This window comes from Schistocerca piceifrons, chromosome 1 (assembly GCF_021461385.2).
Source record: "Schistocerca piceifrons isolate TAMUIC-IGC-003096 chromosome 1, iqSchPice1.1, whole genome shotgun sequence".
NCBI lineage: Eukaryota > Metazoa > Arthropoda > Insecta > Orthoptera > Acrididae > Schistocerca > Schistocerca piceifrons.
Window position 1 is genome coordinate 231438734 of NC_060138.1, and position 27329 is coordinate 231466062.

At 43.9% G+C, this 27329-nt stretch overlaps 1 protein-coding gene across 7 annotated transcripts in view; it reads right to left on the reverse strand.

Moving 5' to 3' along the window:
- LOC124788410 overlaps positions 1–27086 on the reverse strand; it is a 70151-nt gene extending 43065 nt beyond the window's left edge. For 3 of the 7 annotated variants that reach the window (XR_007016092.1, XR_007016093.1, XM_047255694.1), the window contains exon 1: positions 26752–27086. Coding sequence is in view for 2 of the 7 variants with exons in the window: in XM_047255679.1 (XP_047111635.1) it covers positions 9173–9229 (57 nt within the window). In the remaining 5 variants the exon portion in view is untranslated. Of the gene's footprint in view, positions 1–3596; positions 3793–9172; positions 9531–26304; positions 26323–26751 lie in introns of those variants that run through there. The other 4 variants (XM_047255687.1, XM_047255702.1, XM_047255710.1 and 1 more) reach the window with 4 other exon arrangements.
- Between the last annotated feature and the right edge of the window lie 243 nt (positions 27087–27329).

Consider the following 27329-nt stretch of genomic DNA (forward strand, 5'->3'; position numbering starts at 1 on the left):
ATCGAGCCTTAATATCAGTGCTCACAATTTAGCTGGATTGTTTTGTATACTAGACACTCCTCATGGCAGATCAACATTTGACCTCAATGGTTGTACATCACTACCCCCTCTGCATTTGTTCTTACTGAATTATTTTTGCCGGGAACTCATGTCAGCAGCTCTGTGGTTCCCTCCTAAAATTTAACAGACCCTTCCTTCTCCTGGACCACCTGTACCTCACCCCCTATATCCCTATCGATGACCTACACCTCCCCTTATACCATTCCCATTAAATTGTTGTCCACATCTTATTTCCAATGCTCCTTCATGGCTGGTTGAACTGCCTCTGCATACCCTGTTTGTCCACAATTCAAACACTTTATATATATTAAATGCAAATACATATCTTCGATCCCTCGCCCTTGCAATCTACTGATCTCCTTGTATGCATGGAGGTCCTTAGGCATACTCTCCTAGACATCTCTGTTGCTAAACCTCTCACAAAAGCATCGAGAGCCCATTGCTTGGTCTCCTGAAGTACCAATTTCTTCACCTCTTCATTCTGCGACAATTCATAGATGTGAAAATTCAACCTTCTAAACTTATCCACTGAGTCCTCCACTGCCTCATTACGCCTTCTGGACACCATACCCATCTTATCAAAAACCTATGTCTAAGTTGATCAAAAGTCTACACATTGCTTAATGCTTCTGTGCAACTTGCAAACAACTTTGCCCCCCCCCCCCCCCCCCTCCCCAAATCCAACACTACAATCTGCAATAACTGCTTACCCAACTAACCACTTACATTAGCCGATGCCTTGAGATCTTCTACAAAAGCTAACATGACTTAAGATGCACTACCAGAGGAAGGAGAAACAAGGTTAGCAATAGCCAGAACAACCCTCACAGCCTGAGACCAGAACAATTCTATTTCGTGATTTTTCTCGGTCAGTTCATTATTAGAAACCATATTATCCACTCTCAACTGAGCTACCTATTCACTAACCACTGTAAAGCCTTCTCATGGGTGACACATGTGTCTCAATTTGCCTCTGCCTCAACTTTACTCATTTTCACAACTCAGAAAAACAAGAGAAACAACAATACTAACGTAGATTAAAAAGGTAGTCTCAGAGTGCTCTATCAATCTACCTCTTCTGTCTAATGATAAGTCACCATGACTCTTCACTGTTACTGATTCAGAACAAAGGGCAGAGTGCCCAAATAAATTATACTGAGTACAACACACAGGCACCAAACACTCATCTCTAGAATTCCCCTTGAACTGCAGTAAGTCAGCCAGCACCCCCAGTAAATGTAACCGTCATGTAATTACCATGATTTATCATCATACAAGAACAAAGTCATTCTCACACTGATGATACTACGGGCTGTGGCTCACACAATACATTGTGGACTTGCTGGGGGATGAGTGAGTGGTGGTAACTGGTCTTGGGCCCTCAGGCAAACACTGTTTAGACCAGCAGCCTTTGGAGGATACGGCTGTTGATGTCAAGCAGCGCTGTGTGTTGTGATGATGACCTTTGGGCGCTCAACTGCGCAGTCATCAGTGCCCATACAATGTCTCAATTTTTACACAGTCCAATCTAGACACTGCCATGAATGATAATGACAATAATGATGAACTGATGAGGATAACACAAACACCCAGTCACCGGGCAGAGAAAATCTCCAACCCAGCCGGGAATCGAACCTGGGACCCCGTGATCCAGAGGCAGCAGCACTAGCCACTAGACCATGAGCTGCAGACTGCTATGCGTTGTGCTGTGAGTGTTCTGCTTGGGGAATGGCACCTTGTTTCCACCGCAGCCATGGTGGCGTGATTCTGCTGTGTGTAGGACTCAACCAGCTGCCCTTGGAAAGCAGCTGGCACTGTGGTGCCAGGTCCCACTAGAAGCTCAGTGCAGGTACGGCAGATACAGGTGGCAGGGCTGTGACACCAAGTCCCTTGAAGGACTTCATGCTAGTGGCAGGTGCAGCCTGGTTTCGAATCCGTGGCTGCCTCTGGCAGTGCCCAGTCATCTTGCTCTGGCATAACTCTGGTGTGGTAGTACTTCTGGCTTCCAGCAATGAAAAGTGTCCTCTGCCTCAAAATCTAGGCTTATTTACAAGCCTCCAGTTCCCATTTATTTCGCTAACACCCGGCACTTACTTACATTGGCATAACAAGAAACTCACAGCGGTGTGGCGGTAACGCCTCACTTACTAGACAGTTACCACTGTGCAGCACCGCTTACTGCTGAACTCTGCTATCCTCGCTGCGCAATGCACTGGCGTGTTGTTACTGTGACCCACTTGTCACCACAGTGGCAGCTATCGACCCATGGACTGTCAAAGCAACACTCAACAGCAGTTCCATGCTACTTATCCTTACTTTTGTTAAAGACTAATAATGTTCTGTCCGAAGACTGGGTCACAGCATAACATACAAGAAGGTGTCATTGTTGAGTGACTGTAGTATACAAGATGACTTAGATAGAATTTTTAGTTTTTGTGATGGATGGCAGCTTGCTCAAAATTTAGACTATAAGTTAATGTGGATGAATAGCAAAAACAATCCCACTATAATTGAATACAGCATCAGGAGGTTGCTGCTAGATACTGTCACACTGATTAAATATCTACACGTAACGTTGCAAAGCAATACAAAATGGAATGAACACATCAGGTTGCTTGTAAGGAAGGCGAATGTTCGGCTTTGTTTTATTGGGAGAATTTTGGGAAAGAGTGGCTCATCCATAGAGAAGGCGGCATGTGGAGTGCTAGTGTGACCCATTCTTGAGTACTGTTAAGAGTATTTGGGATCCAAATCAGATTGGATTGAAGGAAAACATCAAAGCAATTCAGAGGTCTGCTGCCAGATCCGTCCTGTAGATTCAGTCAGCATGAAAATGTTAGGGAGATGCTTTGTACAACTCGAACGGGAATCTCTGGAGTGAAGAAGACACTTTTTGGAAGGCACAATTGCAGAAATTTAGCGAGCCCTCATTTGAGGCGCACTGCAGAACGATTCTACCATAGCCTACATACATTTTATATAAGGACCATGAAGGTAAGATAAGAGAAATTAGGGTTCGTAAAGATGTTTTCACAGAGTCATTTTTCCATCAGTCTACCTGCGAATGGAACAGGATGGTACATGGTACCCTCTGCCATGCACTGTACAGTGACTTGCAGAGTAAGTATGTAGATGTACAGTTATGATGTATGTAGTGAAAGCACAAGAAGTTAGGAACTGGTACAAGACAGAAAAGCATTTCATTATTGAAATTATAAACAACAGAAGAACTTATAGAATTTGGTAACCACAGTCAGACAACAGTACTAGCCTGGGTTAAAAGCTGTAGAAATATAACCAATAATGAGATGGCTGACAGCTGGCAAAGGAGGCAATTTCTAATGTGTAGCAATGTTACAAAAGTCTTTTACCTTCTAACATTTAGAATTTCTAACAGGTTATATCTTTATGCTAAGCTTCCAAATAAAGAATTTTATAGCTGCCTGGCTCAGAGAATCATGACCAAGTGGCAAGCAGAACAGGACAAATCACAAGTCATTCGAAGACGGCATTACATAGAAGTAGAACTTACTTACCATCCCAACCAAGACCCGGTTTAGTGATCACAATTTATGATGAACGTCACCACGATTTGCATGAGAAGAATTGTGGTATGGATGTTTTATGTCCCACCTGTATCAAATCAACATCAATGCAGTGCCATTTTGTGATAGTTACAATGAGTTTGTCAGAGATATAAACCACCCATTGTTTTCTTGCAGAAAGGGGAAGCTGCAAGGGGGAAAAACAGTATTTCAGTTTATCCTGTGTCCATTTCCCATGGAATATTATTTCAATATGCAATGAGAACAGTACGCAAATTCTTACAGCAGCCACTGGATTCATTTTAAAAAGCAGTTTTACTGTTTGAATTTGAGAGTAATTTAATTTATAGCTATAACACCATAGAAGCTGATAGTCTACACTATTTTAATGAGTGTTTCATATGACCTGGGTTTAAACATGCATTCATTCTTGTTTAGCATTCTAGTTGGTTCACTGAAAGATATCTGTTCTGAAGTCTTGATCTTAAAACTTTAATGTCTGTCCCTAACTTATGAAAAATACAATAAAGAAACATGATAACTGTATGGTCAATAAAATAAACCCCTCTTATTCTGCCATGGTGTCATGCCAAAAGTATTGACTGATACTACTGACTTTACCAATTTATTGCAAATTCAGTATTCAAACAAAACAATGTTTCTTACTTCACACACTATTAGTCCCTCCTTGGTCCTATAACTGGGTAAATGAGTGTTCCTGCGAAGACTTCAGCTTATTCATACATGATTATCTCATGCTCAGAAATCAATTTCCAATATGCACTGGCACACTGGTCTTAGTTTCTCGCATGAATTCTAAAGCTGCCCCCTGCCATAGTCATTGTAATATTACAAGTGACAACTCAATGAACTGTCTTATTTGCTCAACAAAAAAGCTGTAGTTTCATACATGAAATAGTGATTTCTGAAGCAGTTCATAATACTTGTAGCTGCAATACTTTATGGTAGAATTTCTTGGGTCTGAATTTACTATTATCTTTACCTGTACCTACAGTAGTGATTACCGTGTATCAGGTCTACTGTCTTTAGCACAAAAAGGGGTGCACTATGCTACAACTAACATTTTTGATCACCTTCACAGCGATATAAAATGTCTGAAAGACAGCAAAGTAAAATCTGAAAAAGTTTCTCCTCAACGATCCTATTCTGTAGAAGAATTTCTATTATTGTAATATCTAAAAGATGGTGGGCAGGAATCTTAACTCACATCTGTATATTTAACACAATAACTTTTTAAATGTCAGCATGCAGCCATATTTACAAATTAATTTGTCATATGAATGTAAAATGACTCGTTTCACATTATTATTATTTATCATACAAAATGATCCATAGAATATGAAAGTGGCTAACTAACTGCAAAAATCTGATTTATTTTACTGGCTTCTAAAGTTGGTAAGCAATAAATTACTGAGTGTGAGTTGTTCATTTACGGGTTAATGGAAGAGGTATTCTTGAGAATGTCACTCTGAGATACAGAGCTGCACATGCAACTAGTCAAACTGATCTCAGAGGTCTGGATCTTCAACAGTTATCTCTCCAAAGCCGGACAGGAGGAGTTGAAGGCTTCTCTGTCTCATATGTCTCTTTGCATCAACTTATTCAATTACTGATTTTTTCTTTGACCAATACACACCACTGCTGCTCCAGAAATGATGTAGACTGTAAAATTTACACAAGCTAGTGGATATGAGCACAATTCTCCTTGTTTGTGACTGGGCAATTATAATGTGGTTTCTTCTAAACATCAAGGTGGTACAGTCATAGATCTGGACATCGTACAGTACACATTATCAGATCAAAAGTATATGGATGCCACTATGTAATGTGGAATTAACCATTAGATGTCACGAGAAATAGACTCATCAATATAAAAGGAGGTACGGAGTATCATGATGACAGTAAAAAAGTAGTAACAGCAGAATGGGTTTGTCAGAAGAGTCCAGCAACTTCAAATGTAGGCTAGTCATTGTATGTCATCTCAGTAACAAGTCATTCAGGATCATAAAAAGACCCTTCTGAAGCTGCCCAGATCAACTGTTAGTGATGTGATTGTGAAGTGAAAATGCGAAGGAACAAGCACAGTTACATCAAGACCAGGCAGACCTCATGTACTGATGAACAGAGGCCCTGAGCATTGCAGAGGGTGGTTGTAAAAAATCGTATTAAGTTAGCAGAAGGAATCAGTCATGAGCTCCACATTGCTACCACCAGTCCAGCTAGTGTACTGACTGTGTGCAGGATGTTAAATAGATTAGAGTACAATGTTTGAGCAGCTCCTCATAAGCCACGCAATTCTGTAGTCAATACTAGGCAATGCTTGAGGTGGTGTAAAGTTTGATGGCATTGGGCAACATATGACTGGAAACGAGTCATTTGCAGTTATGAATCGTACTATACCCTGGGACAATTTGACAGAAGGGTTTGGGCTTGGCAAATGACGGGAGAACATTACTGACCGTCATGTGTAGTGCCAACAGAGAGATATTGAGAAGATGATGTTATGGTATGAAGGTGATGTTATGGTATGAGGGTGCTTTTGTGATTTGGGTGTGGTCCCCTTAAAGGACTTACGAAAATGCTAAAGGATGCGAATGCTTTTACAGCACTGTGTGCTGTGTACAGTAGAGGAGCAGTTTGAAAACAATGATTGTTCATATCAGCATAACAATGCACTGTCATAAAGTGAGATCTTTGAAGCAATGGTTTGTGGACAATAACATTCCTGGAATGGACCGCCCAGAGTTCTAACCTGAACCCAAAGGAACACCTTCAGGATGATTGAGATTGTTGACTTCACTCTAGACCCCACTGTCCGACACCACTATCTTCACTGGTTTTGGTTCTTGAGGAAGAATGGGCTGCCATTCCCTTCAGACAATGAATGAAAAATATAACACTTTTGCTAATAAAGTGTTTACCTTATTTGAACACTGTTTTCTCCCAAAACTAACCATGGTTAGAGCAAAGTCTACAAAGAAGCCATGGATTACTCGAGGAATAGGGGCACCTTGTAAAACAAAAAGAAAACTGTATCTGTGAATCCAAAACAGTTCTGATGTTGATGCTATAGCACACTATAAGAAATACTGCAAAATATTAAAGACTGTAATACGGACATCAAAGCAAATATATCACAAGGAAAAGATAGTCATATCAGATAACAAAATAAAGACAATATGGGATATAGTGAAGGAGGAGACTGGTAGAACCAGACATGAAGAGGGGCAAATAGCATTAAATGATACTTTGGTGACAGATGTGTATATTGTTGCAGAACTTTTTAACAAACATTTTATAACCGTTACTGAAAAGATGGGGTTGTCAGGTTCCATAGACGCTGCTATGGAATACTCAGACCAGACATTTCAAGTAATTTCCATAATATGAATTTGACCCTCACTACCCAAGCCAAAATAATTCCCATCATAAAATCTTTAAAATCAAAAACATCTAGTGTGTATGAGGAAATATCAACAAAGTTAATTAAAGAATGTGATTCTGAGTTAATTAACATATTAAGCTATCTGTGGAACCAGTCGTTTATCAGTGGAATATTTCCTGAATGGTTGAAATATGCTGAAGTTTAGCCACTGTTTAAGAAGGGAGATAAAGAAATAGCATCAAATTTCCGTCCAATTTCACTTTTGCCAGGATTCTCAAAAATTTTAGAAGAAGTAATGTACAATCAGCTTTATAACCATCTTATCTCACATAACATGCTGTCAAAGTCACAGTTCGGTTTTCTAAAGGGTTCTGATATTGAGAAGGCTATCTACACTTACAGTGAAAATGTACTTAATTCATTAGACAAAAAATTTTGTGATCTGTCAAAGGCATTTGAATGTGTAAATCACAATATCCTTTTAAGTAAACTAGAATATTATGGTGTAACAGGAAATGCTGCAAAATGGTTCAAATCTTATATCTCTGGCAGGCATCATCCAACTGGGAACTAATTACATGTAGGGTCCCACAAGGTTCCATTTTAGGGCCCTTACTTTTTCTTGCGCATATCAATGACCTTTCATCAGTAACATTATCAGATGCCAAGTTCGTTTTGTTTGCCAATGATACAAACATTGCAATAAATAGCAAATCAAGTGTAGTTGTAAAAAGATCGGCTAATAAAATATTTGTGGACATTAATCACTGGTTCCTAGCCAATTCTTTGTCACTAAACTTTGAAAAAACACACTACATGCAGTTCAGAACTTGTAAGGGGTGTCCCACGAGTATGTGTCTAACATATGATGACAAGCAGATAGAATAAGTGCACAGTGATAAATTCTTGTGATTACAGCTTGATAATAAATTCAACTGGGAGGAGCACACCACAAAACTGCTGAAGTGTCTTAACAAATCTCTAGTTGCAATGCAAATTGTGTCAGACATAGGGGATATAAAAATGAAAAAGCTGGCATATTATGATTACTTTCATTCCATGTCATACGGGATTATTTTTTGGGGTAATTCATCAAGCCAAGCTAAAGTTTTCCAGGCACAAAAACACACAGTAAGAATTATATGTGGTGTGAACTCAAGAACATCCTGCAGAAGCCTGTTCAGGGAACTAGGGATACTAACTACTGCTTCCCAATATATTTATTCCTTAATGAAATTTGTCATTAAAAATATATAACTTTTTCAAACCAACAGCTCAATTCATGGAATCAATACTAGAAATAAGAATAATCTTCACAAGGATTTAAAATCACTTAGTCTTGTACAAAAAGATGTGCATTATTCAGGAACACGCATTTTCAATAACTTGCCAGCATCCATAAAAAGCTTAAGAGAAGCCTAAAGGATTTATTGGTAGCCAACTCCTTCTACTTCATTGATAAATTTCTCAGATGTGTGTGTGTGTGTGTGTGTGTGTGTGTGTGTGTGTGTGTGTGTGTGTGTGTGTGTGTGTGTGTGTGTGTGTAAAAACTTCTGCACAATTTCAGTGCAGTAATGTGTTCAAAGTAAATAAGTATTACAGTAGTTCTATTACATATTTATTATCTTATAAATAAAAAAACTTTTTTTTTATTTTAAATTCAGTGCATTAGTGTTTGTAAAATGATTCTTTCATATAGTGTTTATTAAAAAAAAAAACTGACCATCATTCCACTTGGGACCTGTGGAAGGTACATTAGCTTATTTGTTTCGGTTGTAAATATTTGTCATGTATTATTGTTTTTAGAACATGTTCCACATCCTGGAGGACCTCCTCACTACGCATCAATTGGAATGAAAGTGAATCTAATCTAATTTAAACAATCAAACAGCTCAGAACACAGTTCAAGTCAATGTAAAGCTGTACACACACTTCATAGTAATGTTCACTTTTAATCAGACCATGTACTTAATGCCAAACTTAAGACAGACAATGTTTTCGTGTGTTCAAAAGACACTGTATATTATAATGAAGATGAAAGAGTCCAGCATCCAAGTTGTAATTTATATATTTTGTCGTGCTCTAGCTTGAGTAGCTTCTCAAATTTCCTCATTATTTCACAGCTGTTTACATTAGATATCAATAAATGTGCCAGTAGTACCTTTTCAAATGGTGGAATGATGATATTCAGTTTCTCAATATAGGCAGTCATCTTCATGTGGCACCAAACATTTTAATTTTGATTTTCTGTTGGATAGAACAACTTGAGGGCCACTAAAGCTGCTGACGTCCAGTTTTGTCTTATTTCCTGATGTAATGTTCCTGACATGATAAGGGGCATAGTGCAACAGGCCAAGACACTGTTTCTACATTTGGAGGAAATCTACAGAAAGAACAACATAAGTGGCTTAAAAAGTTTTCGCAATTACAGTTTAGTCTATTTTTGTAATTGTACGTCATTGCATTTCTTTTTCTCTGTTCCGGTTCACACTAATGAAGCAATTCTCCTGTGTTTTGAAAATAGTTTATCTGTTAGCCTTTGTCCAGGATATTGTACATATTTATGTTTATTGCTTTGGAGAACTGTTACTGTGTGTGTATAGTTTTCAAACGACACACATTTAGCTAAGATTCTGGAAAAAGTAACGAATGTTGTCTTTTGAGTCAAAACCAAATGTTTTTGCAACTTACACATTTCAGACTTAAATTTCAGAAATGATGACTAAAACATTGAGTTTCGCACAGAAATTGATTTGACATAGGTCCTTTAAAAGAGGTTTTTAAATTAATCTGAGAGTACTTGCAAGAAAAGTTTGATTTACATACACACTGTGCAAGACCCACCTGGATAGCTGCAGGCAATGACACATCACTTACAGAATTTGGGGGGGGGGGGGGGGGGGAGGGGGGGGGGGGAGGCATGATGGGCCCATTTCATAGCCGTCACCATATTAACAACAAGGACTGGTGGTTTCCCCACATCTGACAAGGTAAATTCCAGGCTAGCACCCACATCCTGGCTCAGTTATACAATTCGTAAACATTTAAAAATATTCACACAGTACCACACGGAATAACACTCGACACAGACAGTTGGGGAACCAAATTTTTTACTGAGAGGGAAGGTGTGGTGACAGGAAGGACATGCAGCCACCCTCTACTATTAAAATTGACAAATCCATAACATGCGAGCCCATAGAGAGATGGGATAAGGTCAGAAAAAAATAAGAAAAGACTTATACACTACGCAAGAGAAAGGAGAGAAAGCACACAGCGTGCCAGAGGATTCTTGCTTAGAATGTGTCATTTTCCATTCTGCATGGATTTGTAAAACTACCAGTTCTCCTTATTTACCCAACACTGTTTTGCAAGAATAATATCACATTCCTTTCGACAATACCCATTTAAGTTTCCCAATAATTTAAATTACACTTCTGTGTGAACCATAAAAATCTGTAAGATCCTAGTAGCACAAAGGTACATGAATTCCTTTGATGTGTTCTATAAGACTATACGTTATGATAGGTCCCGATGTGTCTTGATCCTTACCAGATGCATTGTAGTTTCCCACAAATATCTCAAGTTCTCCATTTGCTTCCCCTACTGCCAATTTAACACGGCCATCCCACTTCATATTTCTTCATAATATTACATTTGTTTTTAAATAACCAGATAATATATAAACATTTATCACAAATGATGTAATTTAACACCAATTTGGTGGGCACTGTACACGTCTCCTTATTTTAAAAGGGCTATCATTCAGTACCAAGGTGAAAACTGTCCATGCCATTCTGGTTGGTTGGTTGGTTTGTTTAAAGCGGTGGGTGGGGGAAGGGACCAAACTGCTTAGTCATCGGTCCATTACTCCAGTTAAAACAACCATACAGAGGAAAGAAGAAAACAAACGAGACATAGAGCACAATACTGAAAGGAAGGAAATACGACAAGAACGACAGAAAGGCAAGAAACACTACAAAGAACAAAAGAGGACAAGAAAACCACAGACAGATGCAAGAAAGAGGTAGAAGAGATTAAAACAAGAAAGCAGATTACCAAGGCTGGCTGACCATGAGAATAAAAAGGAGAAGCCAGCCTCTCTGCAAAACATTAAAACCCCCACCCTAAAAGCACTTGGGTGGAGGATAGGACAAAGGATGTGCGCTAAAACTTAGATCAAATAATAAAACCCACCCTCATGGATAAAACGTAAAACTAAACCTGCTGTTGATGCATTGTTGCCCAAGACTGAAAGTAGATTGCTATGAAAGTTTAAAGTCCATCGCAGAGCGGCTAAAGTGGGCAGTCCAGCAAGAGGTGGATCACCGGTCACCGGTGAGCCACAGCGACACTGAGGTGGGTCCTCGCAGCGGAAGAGGTAACCATGTGGTACCCACATATGGCCTATGCGGAACTGACAAAGGACAACTAATTCCCTGCGAGAAGCCCGCGGGGAAGACTTCCACACATTCACAGTCTCCTTAATAACACGCAGTTTGTTGTGCATACTGTTATGCCATTCTATCTCCCAAAGGCGAAAAACCTTGACGTGTAAGACAGAATGCAGGTCAGTTTCAGAGATGCCTATGAAAGGAAGCAGTTTCTGCATAGCCTGTTTGCCCAGGCTGTCAACAAGTTTGTTGCCTGGAATTCCGATTTGTCGTGGGGTTCACACAAACACCACTGGACTGTTCCAGGGCATACAGGAACTCCTGGATGGCCACTGCCAAAGGATGGTGAGGGTAGCACTGGTTGATAGCTTGTAAGCTGCTCAGGGAGTCAGAACAGACAAGAAATGACTCACCAGAACAGGAACGGATGTACTGAAGTGCAATAGATACAGCCACAAGCTCTGCACTGAATACACTGCAGTCAGTGGGCAAGGAATGCTGTTCAGTATGGCCTCTGTGGACATAGGCAAAGCCAACATTACCAACAGCCATCGAGCCATCGGTGTAAACAACTTCAGACTCTCCGAACACGTCAAGAATCAAGAGAAAGTGACAGCAGAGAGCGGCGCAGTTAACGGAGTCCTTAGGGCCATGCAAAAAGTCCAGGCGAAGCTTCAGCCGAGGTGAACACCATGGAGGTGTATGTGAATGGACCTCACATAGAGGTGGTAAAGGGAAGGACTTCAGTTCAGACACAAGTGATTGCACGCGAACCGCAATCTCTAGCCCTGACCTGGGCCGCCAATACGGGAGATGAACTGCCGCAGGTGGACAAAGGAGACGGTAATTCGGATGCTCAGGAGAACTACGAATGTGTGCAACATAACTGGCGAGCAGTTGTGCAAGTAGGATCCGCAATGGAGGGACTCCGGCCTCCACCAAGGACACTGGTCACCAGACTCTTTCTAAAAGCTCCCGTCGCTAGGCGAACACCACAGTGGTGCACTGGGTCGAGTAAATCCAATGCTCAGGGCACCGCCGAACTGTAAACCAGACTCCCATAGTCAAGGTGGCACTGAAAAAGGGCTCTGTAGAGCGGCAGCAGTGTAGAGCGATGCGGAGGGCATTGGGGTGCTGCCAGCACTTCCGCTTAAGCTGACAAAGATGAGGTAGTCAAGTCAATCAGGCTTCAAAAACCAATCCTAAGAATCAATAGTCTCCACTACAGTGAGTGGATTGTCATTAAGGTATCAGTAAAGTTCTGGTTCTGGATGAACAGTGTGACACCGACAGAAGTGCATGACACACAACTTAGTGGCTGAAAACTGGAAGCCATGGGCTGGAGCCCATGACTACACCTTGTGAATGGCTCCCTGTAGGCATTGCTCAGCAACACCAGTACTGGAGGAGCAGAACGAAATGCAGAAGTCATCCACATAAAGAGAATGAGAGACCAACGGTCCTACAGCTGCCACTAAAAATAGAAACACACTGAATATGGATCCCTGTGGAACACCATTCTCCTGAATATGGGAGGGGGGGCGGGGAGGGGGCGAACTATGGGACACACCAACTTGGACAAGGAAAGTATGGAGTGACAGGAAGTTTTGGATAAAAATCAGGAGCACGGCCCAGAGACCCCACTCATACAATGTGGCAAGGATATGATGTCACCATGCCATGTCGTATGCTTTAATTAAGTCAAAAGACGGCAACCATGTGTTGGTTGGTTGGTTGTTTGAGGTTAAAGGGACCAAACAGCAAGGTCATCAGTCCCTTGTTTCAAATAGACTCCATTCTGCTAACGGGACATCTCAGTATAGTCAGAAAAATAAAACGGATAAAGGGGAAACGTAAAAAGGGCAGTCACGTTGTCATTAGTAAAAACAAATGAGGGAAGGTGGCAAGAGAACGAACCCAACACTATGCTGAAACAGCATAGGCAAGACCACCTGTGACTTAAAAGGTACAACTGCTATAATGCAGAAAGTACGTATGGGAATAGAAAAACTAACCAAGCCTTAAAAAGAAGGGGTGAAAACAGAGTAAAAGGGAAAGAAAAGAGGATTCCGGTCAGGGAGGTGAATCGGGAATCTCTGAACACTGCCTACAGTGGGAGACACCCGAACACTCACCGCCCTGCCCCAACACCAGAGGGAGATTAAAAACTTTAAAACTGAGAATAAAAACCACTCTCCCGGAGGAAACCTAGAACCAGAGAGACCATCCGGGAATCGTCAGCCAACATCAAAGGTAAAGTGTGGGGGAGTCTGTACTTGGCACGCAGAGCCAAAAGAAGGGGGCATTCAACCAAAATGTGGGCCACTGACTGGAAGGCTCCACAACCACATAGCGGGGGTGGCTCATCACGCAAAAGGAAACCATGGGTCAGCCTGGTATGGCCAATGCGGAGACGACACAGTGTGGTCGAGTCCTTGCGGGAGAGGCTAAAGGAAGAACGCCATGGGCCTGTATTCACCTTAATGGCACGAAGTTTATTAGACAGTGGAGTAGCCTCCCAAGAATTGGCCCATGACTGTGCAAAGTGGGATTTGATGTGAAGCCGTAAATCCGCTGCAGGAGGGGTTACAGAAAACGGGGGGTAAGTAACTGCTCCCCCAGCCAAACGATCAGCGAGCTCATTACCCGGGATACCCACATGGCCCGGGACCCATAGGAAGTCAATGGAACAAGCAGCACGGTGAAGATCAGCGAGATGGTCATGGATGGCAGAGACCAAGGGATGGCGCGAAAAACACCGGTCAATAGCAAGAAGGCCACTCATCGAGTCCGTACATAACAAAACGCGGTTGTGTTGGGATTGTTTAATAAAGGTAAGGGCCCGGGAAATTGCCATCAATTCCGCAGTAAACACCCCACATGAGGGTGGCAGTAGATGATTTTCCGTTCCAACAAAGGACGTGAAGGCATACCCAACATGATCAGCAGATTTAGAACCATCAGTGTAAAAAACAACAGCATCCCGAAACTCCCATAAAATTTGGCGGAAAAAGGAACGGAACACCACCGGGGGGATGGAATCTTTCGGACCGCGGCGGAGATCCATCCGAATTCGAGGCCGAGGAACTAACCAAGGAGGGGTGGAGGGGAGGGAGCGAGGAAGACAGGACAAAGAAGGAAGCCGAAAATCACGGGTAAGAGACGCAAGGCGCAGCCCAACCGGTAAACCCGCCCGAGGGCGGGAGTCAGGTGGGCGACGCCCATGGTCTGGGAATAGGATAGAATAGGAAGGATGAGCGGGAGAAGAACGAATAGTAAGGGCATAAGACACCAGAAGCTGGGACCGCCGAACAGAAAGGGGGGGGATCCCAGCTTCAACCAGGAGACTATCAACAGGGCTAGTAGCGAAGGCACCGGTGGCCAAACGGATACCACGATGGTGGACTGGATCCAGCACGTGCAGCGTGGAAGGAGCAGCTGAACCATAAACTTGACAACCATAGTCCAAACGTGACAGAACTAGAGCACGATAAAGACGGAGGAGGAGGGAACGGTCCGCACCCCAGGAGGAGTGGGCAAGGAAGCGAAGGACATTGAGTTTACGGAAACATCCTACCTTCAGGAGTCTGATATGGGGCAGCCAAGTGAGCTTGTTGTCGAAAAGAAGACCTAGGAAACGAAACTGTGGAACCACAGGCAATCTTTGTGCAGCGAGATAGAGCTCTGGATCAGGGTGGACCGTAGTACGGCGACAGAAGTGGACCACCCACGATTTTAAAGGAGAGAATTGAAACCCGTGGGAGAGGGTCCATGCAGAGGCACGCCGTATAGCCACCTGGAGCTGCCGTTCTGCAGATGGCATCGAGGAGGAACTAACCCAAATGCAGAAATCATCCACATACAGGGCAGGGGCGACCAAGGGACCGACAGAGGCCACAAGTCCATCGATAGCAATGAGGAAAAGAAGGACACTCAAGACAGAACCCTGCGGGATGCCCGTCTCCTGAGTCCGTGGAGAACTAAAAACAGTACCAACTCGAACTCTGAATGACCGATGGATCAGGAACTGGCGGATAAAAATCGGGAGTGGGCCCCGAAGACCCCACTGATGAAGGGTTAGTAAGATGTGATGGCGCCAGGCCGTGTCATAGGCCTTGCGAAGGTCAAAAAACACTGCAACCAAATGGCGGCGCTGGGAAAAAGCCTGCCGAACTGCGGATTCCAAGCGAAGCAAATGATCGATTGGAGATCGTCCCTCTCGAAAGCCACACTGGTAAGGGGACAATAGATCCCGAGATTCGAGGACCCAAGTGAGCCGACGGGCTACCAGCCGTTCAAGTAACTTACAACCAACATTGGTCAAACTAATTGGCCGATAGCTGTCAACAGATAGGGGGTTCTGACCAGGCTTAAGGACAGGAACCACAATGCTATCCCTCCACTGAGAAGGGAAGTCACCCTGGAGCCAGATACGGTTAAACACCCGAAGAAGATGGTGCCGTTGTGGAGCACTGAGATGTTGAAGCAGCTGGTTATGAATGGAATCTGGGCCAGGAGCCGTATCATGAGAAGCAGATAGAGCAGAAAGAAATTCCCATTCAGTGAAAGGTTCGTTGTAAGATTCTGACTCACAAGTGGTGAAACATAAGGTCACAGCTTCAGCCTGCTGTTTTTGATGAAGGAAAGCAGCTGGATAGGAGGCCGATGCTGATGCCACTGCAAAATGGGTCGCAAGATGTTCTGCGAGAACTAATGGGTCCGTACAAATGCCATCTGGGAGGTGAAGGCCTGGGAGGGTGGACTGCCGATGGCAACCTTGGAGAGAGCGAAGTGTAGCCCATACCCGTGACAGAGGGACAGTGGAACCAAGGGAAGAAACGAATCGTTCCCAACATATCCGCTTGCTCTGTTTGATTAAATAACGGGCTTTAGCGCGAAGGCGCTTAAAGGTAGAAAGGCTGGCTACAGATGGGTGCCTCTTAAAGTGTTGCAAAGCTCGACGGCGATCACGGATGGCAATGGCAATGGCCGTACTCCACCACGGGACTTGCCGACGACGAAATTGTCCAGATGAGCGCGGGACAGCAAGGTTAGCAGCGCGAACAATCGCGTCAGACACGTCACGTAGGACGTCATCAATACAACCCGACAAAGAGGGAGAAAACTCGACCTGTGCAGTATATAGAGGCCAATCGGCGCGGTGGAAAGACCAACGAGGTAACCTCTCCATCGGGGAGCGGGAAGGGAGCGCGATAATCAACGGGAAATGGTCACTATCACAAAGGTCGTCGTGTGGCGACCAGTGTAATGAAGGGAGGAGAGAGGGAGAAGAAAGAGAAAGATCAATGGCAGAAAAGGTACCATGACCAGCACTGAAATGAGTAGGGGAGCCATCATTAAGAAGGCACAGGTCGTGGTCTGCAATAAATTGGTCGATAAGAAGACCTCGTCTAGAGGGAAAGGCACTGCCCCACAAAGGATGATGAGCATTAAAATCCCCAAGGAGGAGGAAGGGAGGAGGAAGTTGCTGAAGAAGGGTGGTTAAGGCAGCAGGTGTAAGAGTCCTGTCAGGAGGGAGATAAAGATTGCATACTGTGACTGCAGAGTCTAAGTGGACCCTAACAGCAACTGCTTCCAATGTAGTTTGGAGAGGAATCCACGTGCTAGCAATGTCTGTACGGACCAACGTACAAACGCCACCAGAAGCCCGCAAGGGTCCGACCCGATTTCGACAGAAAACACGGAACCCACGGAGGGTCGGTGAGTGAGCATCAGTAAAATGAGATTCCTGGAGAACCACACAAGCTGCTGAGTAGGACGAAAGAAGGGATTTCAATTCCGGAAGGTGACGATAGTAGCCATTACAATTCCATTGGAGAACCACAGAACGATGGTTTAAATGAGGGCTGAACACGCTAAATCCAGTCATACCGCCGGGTCCCCACCTGTCACCGACAAGGAGGGGGCGACATCCATAAACGACAGGTCAGAATCCGGTTGTGAAGCCGGGGAAGGGACCTCCGGTGACACCAGAGGCTCTTTGTCCCGGGACTTATGTTTCTTCTTCTTTTCAGGCTGAGATCGAGGAGGGCTGTGTGGCATAATGGAGCCAGCTGCAGCAAGATCAGGAACAGAAAGAGACCGGGCGACCTGGGGGCCGATAGACCGCGGCTCTCGCGGTCGCCGCGCTGCAGCAGACCTTTGACCTGGAAGGTGCCGGGAAGGGGCATCCCGGGAGAGGCGCCCTTGACCAGCAGACGCCGAAGGAGTGGGACACTTCTCCGGCTGGGGAGGGGGAGCGGCGCCCAGAGGAGAAGGTGTGGGAGCCGCAGGGGAGGGGGGAAGGAGAGGGGTCCGGGACGGGGGTAAGGAAGGGGGAGGAAGGGATGAAGATGTAACCAAGGCGTAACTAGATGTCATGGACACAGGGTGCAATCGTGCATATTTCTTACGGGCCTCTGTGTAGCTTAAACGATCAAGAGACTTATACTCCTGTATCTTTTTTTCTTTCTTATAGACTGGGCAATCTGCTGAACGTGGAGAATGACTACCATGACAATTTACACATACAGGAGGGGGAACACAGGGACTCCCCTCATGGAGTGGACGTCCACAGTCACCACAGAGAGGGTCCTGGGTACAGCGAGAAGACATGTGGCCAAAACGCAAGCACTTAAAACACCGCATAGGAGGTGGGATGTACGGCTTCACATCACAGCGATAGACCATAATCTTAACTTTCTCAGGAAGGGTATCCCCTTCAAAGGCCAGGATAAAGGCACCAGTATCAATACGATTATCTTTAGGACCCTTCTGAACACGCCGAACAAAGTGAACACCCCGCCGTCCGAGATTGTCCCGAAGTTCCTCATCAGTTTGAAGGATGAGGTCTCTGTGAAAAATTACACCTTGTACCATATTTAGAGACTGGTGAGGGGTAATGGACACGGGAATTGTGCCAAGATGGGTACAGGCACGAAGGGCCGCAGATTGGGCAGCCGAAGCAGTTTTTATCAGTAATGAACCCGACCGCATCTTGCTCAGGGAGTCCACTTCGCCGAACTTGTCTTCAATGTGTTCCACAAAGAATAAAGGTTTGACACCGGTGAAAGTATCTCCATCAGTCCTGGTGCAAACTAGATAACGGGGGAAAGGTTTTGCCCCTAGACGACGGGCCTGACCCTCCTCCCAGGGGGTAGCCACGGAAGGGAAGGCCGAAGGGGCAAGAGAAGCAGCACTTGAGGAATCAGTACCACGCAGAGAGACGGCCGCAGAAGAGCGGCCAGAGGTTTGGACCCTTATGCGTTTCATCTGCATAGCGTCCGCCCTGATACCACCCACTCCGATCAGGGGCTCTCCTCACGGGCGCCACCCAGCCACAGCAAGGGCCGTCTGGCACGGCGGCCATTGCCGGGAGTTCCGATGCTCCAGGATGACGAGCAACCACTCCAAGGCATGCATGAGGAGGTCACAGCTCAGGTATCAGAAGTGTGATCCCTGTGTGTTCAGGGGGCTCAACCAAAAGGGTACATAGCGACCCCACCACACGGGCTGGCTACCGTGCTGGCTATGCACCCTAGCATCAGACAACGACGTAGAAGAAAAGGTGGAATATACTAGGAGGGCACACGTCGGAGACACTAGGTAAGGTGCTCTTCCCCAAATGGCTCACACTACGGAAAGAGAAATTTTGGAATGGAGGTCAAACCCCAGAGGGGGACCAAGGAATGCCAAAAGGAGATGATTACGCAACAAAGCCAGAGTGTAAAACCAACAGAACCAGGAGGATAGCGGGGGCCAACATAAGCAAGGACACCAATAGAGGGAGAGGAGAGGGCGAGGGGAAAGGGGTATGGAGGGGAAAGGAGGGGAAGGGAAAGGAAATGCAGCCCGGGAGAGAAAGAAGGCTGCAATGGCTCGGGGCCCCGTGCTCGCCACGCACGTATCCACGAAAGAGTTGTGGACCCCCTGGGGGGGCAACCATGTGTTGGCATCTGGAAAAGACTGTTCGGATGGCAGACTCGAGGGACACAAGATTGTCAGTGGTAGAGCAACCCTGATGGAAGCCGCCCTGACATGGAGCTAGTTGGCCACGTGACTCCAGGACCCAATCCAACCGCCGACACACCATACGTTCCAGCAGCTTACAAAGAATGTTGGTGAGGCTTATGGGCCAATAGCTATCCAGATCAAGCAGGTTTTTACCAGGTTTGAAGACCAAAATGATGGTGCTCTCCCGCCATTGCAATGGAAAGACGCCATCGCACCATTGCAATGGAAAGACGCCATCGCACCAGATCCGGTTGAAGATGACGAGGAGATATTGTTTGTAGTCAGACGAAAGATGTTTATTCACCTGACTGTGGATCTGATCTGGCCCAGGAGCTGTGTCGGGACAATGTGCAAGGACGCTGAGGAGCTCTCACTCTGTAAATGGGGCATTACAGGGTTCACTGTGGTGTGTAGTGAACAGGAGGATTTTCCTTTCCATCCACCATTTGAGGGTGCAAAAGGCTGGGGGTAGTACTCCAATGCAGAGGTTCAAGCATAGTGCTCAGCAATCGTGTTTGCATCGGTAGATAACACGCCATTGATGTGAACGCCAGTGATACCTGTTGGGATCTGGTACCCAAAAGGCGTCTGATATTCATCCGGACTTGGGAAGGTGACATATGGCACCCAGTGGTTGACATGTACCTCTCCCAACAGTCCTGTTTCCCTTGTTTTATAAGCTGGCGAACACGGGCACAGAGCCACTTAAAATCTATTAGGTGCTCTAGGAAAGGGTGCCGCTTATGTCGCTGTAGAGCTCGCCAACAGTCTTTAATTGCCTCAGCGACTTCTGGTGACCAACGCGGGACTGTCTTTTGCCAGGGGTACCCTAAAGAACAAGGGATCGCATTTTCTGCCACAGAAACGATCATTGTACTGACGTGCTTAACCATAAATCAATGGCACCATGTGAGGGAGATTAAACGATGACAGCAGAGGTGAAGGCTACCCAGTCTGCCTTGTTTAAAGTCCACCTGGGTAGGCGTTTGTGGGCATGATGCCGGGGGAGTGACAGGAAGATGGGGAAGTGGTCATTACCACACAGATCATCATGAGCTCTGCAGTTGATAGATGGGAGAAGGCCAGGACAGCAGACTGAGAGATCAATGGCCAAATGTGTGCCATGTGCCACCCAAAATGTGTGAGGACATCTGTATTTAACAGGCAAAGGCCGAGGTGGGACAATAAATTTTCAGCGTCTCTAACTCAGCCAGTAAGCACAGTGCCACCCCACAAGGGGTTATGGGCGTTAAAATCTCCCAAAAGTATGAAAGGTTTAGGGAGTTGATCAATCAGTGCAGCCAATTGGCAGGTATCATCTTTCCCACTATTAGAAACCTGGGAAGGGAGTGACCCAAGGCACTCCATCTTGCGAGAGGAGCTGAAGAAGACTGACGCTTCTACGGCTGGCAAATGGTGTCCCCGATGGTTGGGGGGCAGTGCTCCCAAGGTAGGTGGTGCAGGAGCAACAGGGAGGGAAGTGCCCCCCACCATCAAGAGGGCAGGTGTAGTCTTCCATCTCTGAGAAGCGACTGGAGTTGGCGGAACTGATGGAGCTAGAACTGTTGTACTGGCAGCGTAACACGATGTCATATGTACAGGATGTACACGTTCAAATGTTCTCTTAGCCTCATTATAGGTCAGCTGGTCCAGGGTCTTTTACTCCATCATTTTATGATTTTCCTCTCCTTCTGGAGAAGTCTACAGTCTGGCGAGCAACGCGAATGGTGCTTTCCGCAGTTGACACAGATGGGAGGAGGGACACATGAAGTATTGGGATGTGAAGGACATCCACAATACCAATAAGTGACACTGGAAATACAGCAGGAAGACATATGGCCGAAGCACCACATCGGGGGAGGGATATACGGCTACACGTCACAGTGGTAGACCATCTCACCTTGACCTTCTTGGGTAATGCGTCACCTTCTAAGGATAAGATGAAGGCATGGGTGGCAACCTGGTTATCCCTCAGATTCCGGGGGAGGAGCGGGACGAAATGAACACCTCACTGCTCTAAATTGGTGCGCAGCTCATCATCAGACTACAGAAGAAGGTACCTGTGAAATATGGTACCCTGTACCATATTTAAGCTCTTATGGGGCATGATGGAAACAGAAACATCCCCGAGCTTGTAACAGGCAGAGGACGCTGTTTCGATCAAGACCCAGATCGCATTTTGGATAATCCCTCCACCTCCCCAAACTTGTCCTCTAAATGCTCAAGAAAAAACAGAGGCTTCATCGTCATGAAAGATTCCCCATCAGCTTTCGAACATACAAGGTACCAGGGCGAATAAGATACGCTGTCGTCCTTAGCCTGGCATTCCTCCCATGGTGTGGCCAGGGAGGGGAACGATACAGGGTCACACTTCAGTGCATTGAATTGAGGCCATGAACACTGAAGAGACTGCTGGTGTTTGACCACCAGCAAGAGATGATGTACTATGCTTCATCACATGTCATCCGCCCTGATGCCACCAACTGTAACCAGGGCCCCTCCCCATGGACGCCACCCAGCCGCAGCAAAGGCCACCTGGCAGGATAGCCATTCCCGGGAGTCCCGATTCCCCAGGGGGACGGGCATCTACTCCTTGGCATATGTGGGGAGTTAACGGTGCAGTCAACAGCAGAGTGATCCCTGCGTGGTCAGGAGACTACAACCAACAGGGTACATGGCGGCCCCACCACAACGGACTGGCTACTGTGCTGGATATCAGGTGCAAATGAGCTAAAAAGTCCATTATCATCGTCAGTGCACAAAGCGATACTGCACAGTGGATGGAGGAAAACGCACCCAGGAGGGTGACCTCGCCCAACAGCTCGAGAATGAGTGGAAGTGCAGATCCACGTCGATGAAGGATGTGTGAGGTCTCAACGCATGATGGACATGATGCATCATGTGAGGCACCCTTCCCCAATTGGCTCGCTCTTCGGGAAAATTTAAAAGGATGGAGGTCAAACCCTACAGGGGACCATCACATAAAGACCGAAACGTGTGAGACTCGTTTTAGTCGCTTCTTGCGACAGGCAGGAACACTTCGGGCCTATTCTAACCCTCGGACCAGGGGGGCATGCCATTCTGCATTTCATTAACATAACACAGTGATGATACTATTCTACAGACAGTGTAATCACCAAGGGTACTGCTGAGCCTATCTGATAAATTCTTTTACTTAGGACATTAAGTGTACAGTTATACTTTGAACTTTGATGGCAGTCAAACAGCGTTACGGTGGCAGGATTCTCTTGTGTAAATGTCTGTTTACCACTAGAAGCTAAAAATTTCGTTCTCCATATTGCCTCTGTCTTGACTGCAAACTGACCTGTGAGCACTAGATGGAAGGTTTTGATCACTTCCTTCACGTACAACCAGAATTCCGTAAGATTTCCTGACAGAAGGCTCCATACACAGCACCTCTTAGAAAATGCTCAAGGTCCACGACTCTTTTGATGTGAGAGTTCTATACTTTCACATTCTCTGGATGAAGATATTAAATGAACATGGTTCCTGCTACCGTTTATTACCCTACTTGGCACACATTGACCTAAAGTGTGATTAACAACATGTTTGAACTTTGACTATATTTTTTCTATTGTTATCAGAGCCGAATTAAAAGTTCACAATTCACGTTTTAAGTACAATGTTGGTGACTGGATAAAATCCTCTTAGTTTCAAGCCACATCATTTGAGTTAAAAATCTTGAGCTTTCAACAGCTGTCACTGTCATCATCTTCACAGTTTAAAACTGCTGACAACTGCAAATGACAAGGCTGACATTCCTACCGCATTAAGTGTGTGATATCACATATTACATTTTGTAATACCACAAATGTGCTTGAAAATGACACATCATCGAAATTAGCTGATTTCACAATTCAAATAAAGATCATTTACATTACAGCCTACTATGGACCATATTCCTTTTAATAAATATTCAGAGGCTCTGGATCCATAGAGAAACAAAATTTTAAAGAGAAGTTCGACACATGGCAAAAACTCCCCATCTTGTCCAATTAAAAGTAGAATGACAAAATGCAAATTTTTAGGAATGTGTACAACAATGTAATTATTAAGAAGATAATTGTTTATGTTTACAGAATTCACATACAGAAATAATAACAAACGATACATCATCCCACGGAGAAGTCTATGATCACCTTCATTTATGGTTGACACACTTGTCTATGACGACGCTGTTAACTTCTCTAATTCCATTGTGGTCATTACACAAGAAGCATGTTGAAGGAAATACAATAGTTCCTGAATCATTTTGGAATGTTCCTTTCCAGAATTTTGTGAGTAAGTCTCTTTGTAACACATGAGAAACTTCTTGTGGCATCTCCATTGCAACTGTCAACACACACACACACACACACACACACACACACACACATAAACAAACAAACAAACAAAAACCAATCTAACAGAATCATGACAAAGTGTACAGACCCTCTTCTCCTCCCTCCTCCGCCCCCCCTCCTCCTCCTCAGTCTTTCCTACCTCATCATAATTTCAGGTGGTATTTTACCATGAATTTCTTGCAGAATAGGAATTCTTGCCACTAAAAGAATAGGACAGTATGTGTTGGTACATCTTGGAAATCTGCTACTTCCCACATTCCAAAACCAACTGCTCAGTTTTAGCAGTCCACCTATATCATGTTCATGAACTAGATGAACATAGTACCCCATAATCCCTATGGACACAATGACAAATGCTCTACACACAGGCTAAGTAGAATACTAGAAACAACAATGACCTGGTATCATTCCACTGTAATTCTATAGAAGTGCTTTGTACTTTAAACAATTAAATCTTCAGTACCATACCTCACTGTAATAGAGACCTACCTCATTAACACCTTTTAGAAAATCAAAGAATTTTGGTTACCTCCGAGATCTTATGAAGCTGGTGAATTTTTAAATAAAGCTTAGCAAATGGTGTGATAGTAAATTACTACAGTACTTGTAGAATTAGGATCCAATATGTCAGTGAACAATAACAAAATGCCTAGTTTATTATTAAACCAAACAACGGAAAATCCATGATGGAATTTAACAACACGAGAGAAGGAAAGTTGCTACACACCATATAGCGGAGATGCTGAGTCACGACAGGCACAATAAAAAGATTCACACAATCATAGCTTTTGGTCATTAAGGCCTTTGTCAGTAGCGCACACACACACACACACACACACACACACACACACACACACACACACACACACACAAGTGCAACTTGCACACACGTCTGCAGTCTCAGAGAGCTGTGTAGTTGACAAAGGCCGGAAATACGGAAGCGTCCGATCCCACCCGTCTGCTTTGACCCATGACGTCACAAATATGGCGGAAACAAAAACAAACACACACACTTTCCACAAGAAGCCTAATGACACTAACGGGACAAGCGCGGGAAATGGGGTGTTTTGGGTGGGGGGCAAACTAAATATAAACAAATTTAGACGCAACTTGTAAGTGAAGACAGCCATGCATGAATACCCACCCACCTCCCCAGGGGTCGTAACCCCTGCAACCCATAGAAGATAAAGATGCTTCAGTAGCTGATTAGTGTTTTTTGTCTTTTTTTAAAAAAAAAAATCACACGGGATAGAACGAACAGATCAGAAAGATAAATATAATAAACTAAAACAGAAATTCGAGGAAACAGATAATTAAAATAAGTAATAAGTGGTTTTTTTAAAAAAAAAAAAATCTCACGAGATAGAACGAACAGATCAGAAAAGTAAGTAAAATAAGATAAAACAGAACTGGAGACAACCACACTCAAACCAAACTCCGCACCGTCATGACGTCACACACGACAACACCCTTACATCACGGGTCAAAGCCGACGCGTGGGATCGGACGCTTCTGTCGACCCCAAAGGCCTTAATGGCTGAGAGCTATTATTGTGTCAATCTTTTTATTGTGCCTATCGCGACTCTGCACCTCCGATATATGGTGAGTAGCAACTTTCCTTCTTTCATAATGTAAGTTTATTATTATATAGTAAATATTTGTATCAGCAATATACTGTAATTGTATTGACACTTGCAACCTCATATGACCTATGCAGTCTCTGCTACAATATAAATCCAAGTTTTCTAATACAGTGTCTAACATGTGTGCTCATTTTCCTTGCTTTCCAATTTCTTATCCTGAGAGAATTAGAAAATTGTTTCAATTAAATTTTCTGTTTAAAAATTAGTTCCTATTTCAGTGATAAATGTTGGATGATCTTCATCTACAGCAAATACTGTTGAAATTTTTATTCTCTATTCGCCTTTAGTGGATTTGTCAAACATCTGGATGAATAACACAGAAAAGTAATGTTATCAAAATATGAAAAAAATTCAGACCTTTTGTAAGTTTCACAGCAGAAACTTAGAAAACTGTAAAAAGGTTAAAATGTTTGCAACCACAGACGAATAAAAATTCATGACACTGAAGCAGCCACCAGTTGGGGTCGATAATACTTTGTATCAACCAAGTAAGACAAATAAAAATTCATTAGGCCCTACACTGAACCAGTCACTAGCTGGGGTCCATAACAGGCCTACTTTGTATCAAACAGGTAATTTTCTTTCCTTAGCCACTAATTAAATCTGCGAAGTCTTCCCTTAAATCTCGTAACTTCCTTGTAAGAAATATATTTAATGCAATCTGAATTTTGTAAACTAAACTTCGGATGTTCGCGTACTCATATCATTTGTTTCTACAGGGATATACTATATGTAAATATTATACTGTATTATTCAATACTACATTAGCTTATGGTACCAAGTACAATTAGCGAGAGCAGGGAAAGATTTAAAAAGCTAACAACAAAATAAACATCTGCAACCAGTACATAAACGGGCAAGTATCAAATGAAAATACTGAACCTAGCGATACGATCAATCTGCTTCAGCTATGATTTCACCAAAATGATGGGCAAAAGTCATACATCCACACCCAACTGATTACAATACTACCCAAAACAAGAATTTTGAAATGGTAACGGATGAGTCACATAAAACACTTAAAATAAAAGGTATCAGGATTGACTTTTTACGACGGAGAAGAGCCTGAAGAACAGAGTAACTGTTTTACTCTTGCTGAGTCCATACTAACGGAAAAATTTCCTCTGCACACACTATTTGTTTTGTCGTTGATTTTTAACTACTGTATGGTCAACCTGACATCACGTTTACCTGACATTACAATTACTCTATATACATGTAGGTTTTCATTTCTTCACGTAAAATACAAATCAAGAAGAGTCAAATTAGATGACATACTGTTGAACACTTCAAATGTTATTATCGGAACCCGTAACAATATTACTGTACCTGCACCAAAAAAACAGCACTAACAGTCGCATAACCGAAAGGCTCACAGACGACACCACTCCAAAGCGAACAAAATACTGGAATTTGCTTGGAGTCGCCACGTCATTATAGACTTACTCTTAACTGTGAAACAACACTCTGAAAATAGAATCCGGTGATTCCCACGAATCAACTTCTGACTTTCTTGTGGTTTATTCCCGCAGTATCCTGCTACTGAAAGTAGTACACGAACCCAGCAAATATGTCTTATTGTCTTTTGTTACATCGTCGAATGAACAATAATTCTATTCTATTCTACTCAAAACACGTCGAAATGATGCAGGAGTTTAAGGAAGGTCAGGCGGAGGGGAGAGGGGTTACAAACAAAGATTGCAAATTAAAAGAGTGTGAACACATCTTGCGTTTTTCTGGTTTTTATCTCACAGCACGAAATTGGTAACCTCAATATTTACAGGATCCAAAGAGTATCAGAGTTCCAAGATAGCTCAAAACAGCATCTATGAAATACCCCAAGAATGAATTTACTTTTTTTCAGGATTACAGGCCTGTCCACACGCATGTTCTGTCTGCGCAAATGT